Below are 6,320 nucleotides of genomic sequence, written 5' to 3' on the forward strand. Positions count from 1 at the left end.
CTTGGGTTGGGGCGTGGGTTTGGGGCGTGGCCCCATTGGCGTGGGTTTGAAGCCGGGCGTGGGGCGGGCTAGTAGGGCTAGTAAGGTGACATGGCGGGCTCTCAATGGCCAAACCAAACTCATGCCCCCAACCCAAGCCCCCAACCCAAGCCCCACCATACCCATGGGCGTGGGTTTGAGTGGTGGGGGAGCTCCCATTCCACGTGTCAACAAATGCCCCAACCCAAGCCCAGCCCAAGCCCCACCATACCCCATGGTCTTAAATATTATGAACCGGTTTAACTACATCAAGTAAACCGACGGCTGGAATTGGAAATGTAGGTGGAGGGCTGGAGAGGGTGGGGAGGCGGTCGGCGAGTGACGGTTGTTTGCTGGAGGTGGATGGGGCGGGGGCTGGAGAGGGTGGGGGTGTTTGATGTTCGTTAGTTGTTTTGCCAGTGGAACTACGAGTCTGTTTGGTATAAGGTAATTGAATGAAAGAGAAAATGGAATGAACAAAGTAAAGGAATGGACAATGGAATGAAATGGATCATTCCATTGTGATGTTTAATTACTCATATGTAAATAGAATGAATCATTACTTTGTGCCATTTGATTTGATACACAAAAAAAACGAAGTAACGAAACACAATTTATTAAAAAAAAAACAACAACAATGGTAAAAAGGTAATAGAATGAATCATTACTTTGTACAATTTGATACACAAAAAAGACAAAGTAACGAAACACAATTTATTAAAAGCAACAAAAATATAATTGCCTTAATATCAATAATAATAACAACAACAAACAATGATTAAAAAAAAAGTAATAATAAAAATATTAATATTAAATTAATATAATATAATAATAATAATAATACGTTTCTTTCTATTCTTGGAAAGAATGAAAAAAAAATACTTTACCAAGGAATGAAAATTCTTATAATAGAAAGGAGTTACATTCCTTGTGGAATGCTCTATTCCATTACTAATGGTAACCAAACATGTTTTTTTTCATTCCATCACAATAATGAATTCCATTCTGCCTTTAATTCATTCATATCAAACGCTACCTAATAGAATTTAGGAATTGAAATCGAAATTGCTGAATTAAACAACCCAATTCGAGATGGGAAATCTCCAATTACAAGGTATAAACCTCAACTGGACTGAAGCACAATTAACCCTAATACGCCGTGCTTAACACAGAAATAAGCGGGAACAATTCTACCCTAGAAATCTGACTACGTGGGTTAACACCCCACGTTCTAAACTACATCTAATTGGGCCCTGGATCATATTATGGATTTCTAAATACAAATGGAGCTGGCGGGTTTGTATCAGGAACACAAGACAATTTTGTTTATGGGTTCACCCATAATTTATTTAGTAATTTTAGTTTAGTAATTTTCCCTTCACTTTATTTTGAAGCATACAAGTAGACTTGAAGCATTTTTATAATAAAGAGTGTTTGATCATTTTTATAATTATCACTTTAATATAATAGGATAGATACTATAAACTTCCTACACTGAGAGTTGTACAGCATGCAGATATCTATCTACCTTTGTCTTCATTCAATCAACCACATCATCACTAAACAGTTTGAACTTACTCGCATCAAGAACCAACTTTCTTACAGAAGAAAACGAACCCAACAGCCCAACACATGTAAACACCACCATAATAATAATATTGATCCAGTAAGTGAACGAAGATCTCGACGGCTTATAAGTCATGTTGTATAACAGCATAGGCAGAATGAAATCCAGTGGAATGAAACCCAACGCTCCTACCACCCCATTAATGTCCCCGAAAAATGGCAGCATCGCCGCAAAAAACCCACAAAATATCATGTACAGTGACCGCAGAATTATTCTCGGAATTAGGTTCCGTTTTGAGAACATCCCTTGATTCACATCTGCGGATTTCGTTTCCATGATCTCGTAAGCTACTTGAGAATAAACCTGTTCATAACTCATGGTCATCATGAATGGGAACTCTGGTTGTAGACAATGACCCAATTTTGAGACTAATCCAGTGGGCTCAGGCCCATTACTAATCGGCCCATTGGTATATGTGGAGGAGCTAAACCAAAATTCAGTCATAAACTCATAATGATTGAAAACTCTGGTTGACACTACCCCTATTTGGGCCCGGTCCAGTGGGCTCACTCGATTCCTTTTCGGCCCATTTGGGTTTGGTTCAATTAGAAGTGAATACAAAACCGGTTCACCGAACCGGTTCGGAAAAACCGACCCGAACCAAAACCAGTTCGGAGCCGAAAGTGTACAAACCGGTTCGGTTTGGGACCGGTTCTCATTCTCCACACCGAAAACCGAACCGAACCGCTTTTTGGCCAACCGGTTTCGAACCCATAAGAAAAAACAATCCTTTTATTGAATAAAATGTTATTTTATTGAATTTATATAACAAAAAAACGGTTATATAGTTTAAAAAAACTAAAAAAAAAACGTATTTTATGCTTTTTTTCAACTTTTTTGTCGTAAAAATGGTTTAAAAAAGTGCACGCAAGAACCGGTTTGGAACTGAAACTGAAACAAAACCGAACCGAACTGAAACTGGTATTAAAAAGCGGCCAAACTGGGGCGGAACTGAAACCGGTTTGGCCAAAATTGGAAACTCAGGTTGTAGAGACACCCTTATTTTGGGCCCAGCCCAGTGGGCTGAGGCCCATTACTGATCTATTGGAATAATATTTTATCTGGAATTATCACAAGTATAGTATGTTGGCAAAATGGTAACATATTGGTTAAAAAGGGAAGAGATCATACCAGGCCAATGGCAAAGAGTTGAAGTAGAACAAATATAACACCGAGCCCCAGAAGCCAAGTCGGGGCTAACGCGGGTCCCTCATCTGGCATGAGACTTTTAAGAATGTTTGAGCTAGCTTTATTGCCAAACACATAGTAACCCGAGACTGCAGCGGAGTAGAACGTAACAAAAATCACTGAGTAACACATCATAAGCCCTTTAAACATCTTCCCCGTTACTGGCGGAGCCAATGTGGCCTGCGTAATTCCGTTTCTTTATACATATATAACCAACCGCATGTATTTTGAAATTACCGAGTTTAATGAACTTACTTGTATCTCGGGGACAATCCCGTTTCCGAATATGGCAGCGATTATAGAGATAGAAGTGAAGGCGCTCATAACCATTGAAAACTTTGATGATTCTAATGAATAATCTCTTGCAGGTGCGTCCTTCGATAGCCCTGCATTTCAGACAATAAGTGTTTCTGGTCAACACAGCCCGTTTGCCCAACCCGTTTATTTAGACAGAGGTGATAAATGTACCTGCATGGATGCAAGCGCCGACCACAATGAATGTGTAGGCTAAGCTCAAGAAGAGTGAAGCTAAGTTAACGTGTCTAAGAGAATGAAACGTTGGTAACTGAGAGAGAACCATCATCACCACCGTCACCATTGCTATGAATTGCCATAGATGAAGGGGGCCGTCAGGAGAAATACTCGAATACATTATCTAAATAAATTAATAAAAGAAAACTTTAACAAAACAATTAAAAATGTTTTTGATTAATATTTAACTGGTTTTTTTACCCGCCGCGCATTGCGTTGGTGCCGTACGCGACTTCATAAATTATAGACTACAATCAACCTGACTCGTTTCCGAACTAAATTTACGTCGAAACATATAGTAACTCAAATATAATGTTGAATGAAAATGTATTACATTTGACTCGATTTGTTTCCAAACAAAATTTACTTCAAAACGTAGTTCAACTCAAAGCATACATAAAAATAAAACATTTTATAACTGACCCGACTCGTTTCCAAACAGAAAAATTCAAAACTTTAGAAACTTGAGAGGATCAAATTGACATTTACAAAGTTAGAGGGTTACTTTTGACATTATAGCAAAGTTTGGATTGAAATTTTGACATTATAGTAGAATATTTTTAAGTTTATATAGAATAGAATAGAATAGAATGCTTATGTGGTGTAAGTTCTATCTTACCTGAAGGCATTCCCCTGCAAGCAATATTGCTCCTATGCTTATGCCAGTATTAATGGCTGTTTGAATAAAAATTACAAAATAGTACATCCAACCAGACCCTACAAAAAAGGCGAAATTATTATACATTTTGACGCAATTAACCCACAAACATGCCATTCACATTAAGCATACCCAATACATCAGAGGCGAGTTCCCTGAAACGGATGTGGCGTCTACCAGCTTTCTCGCAGTGCTCAAGAACAAGCGACATGAGATAATAAGAGTAAAACGTGACCACCCCCATGACAGTGAGCGAAAAGAATCCAAGACCCCATCCGAGCCCCCTGAACGCGTACGGTAGCGTCAGTATAGTGGGTCCCACTATGGCCGTAGTCAGGTGAAATCCAGCATGATACCATTCACCTACCATACATACAACAAATTAAACATTTAAATACAAAAATTAATTTACAAACTAAAAATAACTGTAGTCTGCAAACAAAAACAAAAACAAAATAAAATAAAATAAAATTTACCTTTTGATTCGAGCACGAAGGCTGCACCGGCATCTCCCTGCCGGATACTATCGTTTTCCGGTAACGGGGGAGCCTCTGTCATGAAGAAAAATCAACAAGAAGAATACATGTATGATACACAAAACTTATTTATCTTAATTTGTAAAGAAGAAGAAGTTGTGTGGGGATTAACATGACAGCTAAAGAAAGAGACGTGATTATCTTTAATAAATACAAACAAAACCTTGAATAATCCTTGAATAAACCGGCACAAAACAAGATGCCATTGCCAATAGAATTAATACAATAAATACAGATCTGTATCTATATCTTTATCTTTATTTATAATATATACCATCCATGAAGCGATTATAACATGGGCATATAAATATCAAACTCTCTTTATTTATTTATTTATTATATTCCTTTCTAAAAACAAGCATGTTTACTTGCACAAAAACCTGATCATGCAAGTTTTCCCTTTAGTTGGGTGAACAAAAAAAAAGATATATTATTGAATGCACATGGTAAAAATTATTATTCCACTTACAATTATAAACATATGTTTATTTTAGGCAAAAAAAAAGTTGATACTTTGTAAAATATGACAAAATTAAAGGTTATAAATTTACGAAAATGGTTATAAAAAAGATTTCGTGTTTGTGATATTGGAATGTATATCAGATTCATGTTAATTTTTTCAGTATCTTTACAATCAATCATACAAACATTTTTCAAACTAGGTTATACCGAATTTTGAAAACAAAAAGGAGTTGCAAACATAATATATAATAGTTTAATAAAAGAAAAAGATGGTCGTAGAGAATAAAATAAAGTTGCAGCCAGAGAGAGAGAGAGAGAGAGAAGGGAGGGATACCTTACCTGGGGGTAATAATGGCTGTTGAAGTGTTGGGATCGTCATGATGAAGAAAAGTCAACGGTCGATGGAATAAAATGAAAAGTTTATACGGTTGGAACTGATTGATGATGAACTGGAAAATAGATGAAGAGATGGTGATGCCGGAGGAGGTGGATTCCTTCCGGTTTAGATAGAGGGTATTGTTTGTGAAAGAAAGAAGACGTTTTAGTCAAAAGGTGCGTGCGTGCTTGCTTGCTGGTTTTATAAACACAACCACCCCTAGAAAACCTATAAACTGGGTGGGGTTTGGGTTGAACCGGCAATCCCTTTCAAGTTAATGTGGAGGTAACTTTGAAAGATAAGGTAGTTTTTGTTTGAGATTCGGAATGAGATGGACCATTACGAATGAAAATAAAATGGTGTTTAGTTTCTTAATAGAATGGAATCACTCATTCCATAAGGATACAGGGTATCAGGAGCGGTGACTTGTGCGGTGACTTGAGTCACCGATTCGGTGACTATACCCTCGGTTTGGGGGAAATCGGTGAGGAGGAGAGAGGTTGCCATTTTCGGTGAGTGTTCACCGATTTGTTTGAGAGGAGAGGAGAGGAGAGGAGAGAGGAGGGACCAATCATGTTGTTTTTTTTTTTTTTTTAATTGAGGGGTGTTTGACTATACCTAGTGATTGAGTGTAAAATGAGGAGTTAACATGGCATAATACTATTAGGTAGGATTTCACTCAAACACCCTAAATTGTTTGACTATACCCTCCACCCTAAGGTATTTTATTCTCAAAAAATTATTCCATCTGTCTTCCCTTTTTTTTATTTCATTCCCTATTAAATTGGTATTCATTAACAACATCATGTTTGGATTTGGATGTTTTTTTTTTATTCCATAACAACACTACAACCAACCACCTTCGCCACCACCCACCATCACTGACTGCCATGGTAGGGTTTGAGCTTGTACGAATGTTTGTTA

The 6,320-nt window shown here is 37.5% G+C and overlaps 1 protein-coding gene across 3 annotated transcripts; it reads right to left on the reverse strand.

The window, feature by feature from the left end:
* Nucleotides 1-1,420: 1,420 nt before the first annotated feature.
* Nucleotides 1,421-5,589, reverse strand: LOC110878444 (probable GABA transporter 2). 3 transcript variants are annotated; one of them, XM_022126748.2, is made up of 8 exons: nucleotides 5,360-5,589; nucleotides 4,499-4,573; nucleotides 4,155-4,385; nucleotides 3,984-4,081; nucleotides 3,302-3,488; nucleotides 3,089-3,219; nucleotides 2,777-3,013; nucleotides 1,421-1,948 (listed from the first exon to the last, which is right to left on the reverse strand). In XM_022126748.2, the coding sequence occupies exons 1-8, from the start codon at nucleotides 5,397-5,399 to the stop codon at nucleotides 1,559-1,561; spliced, it is 1,389 nt and encodes a 462-aa protein (XP_021982440.1). In that variant the 5' UTR covers nucleotides 5,400-5,589; the 3' UTR covers nucleotides 1,421-1,558. The 3 variants fall into 3 exon arrangements, with proteins under 3 accessions (XP_021982440.1, XP_035839243.1, XP_021982439.1); XM_035983350.1 differs by having other exon boundaries at nucleotides 5,355-5,373; XM_022126747.2 differs by lacking the exon at nucleotides 5,360-5,589 and adding an exon at nucleotides 4,722-4,796.
* Between the last annotated feature and the right edge of the window lie 731 nt (nucleotides 5,590-6,320).

This window comes from Helianthus annuus, chromosome 2 (genome assembly GCF_002127325.2).
Source record: "Helianthus annuus cultivar XRQ/B chromosome 2, HanXRQr2.0-SUNRISE, whole genome shotgun sequence".
In the NCBI taxonomy this organism is placed as follows: domain Eukaryota; kingdom Viridiplantae; phylum Streptophyta; class Magnoliopsida; order Asterales; family Asteraceae; genus Helianthus; species Helianthus annuus.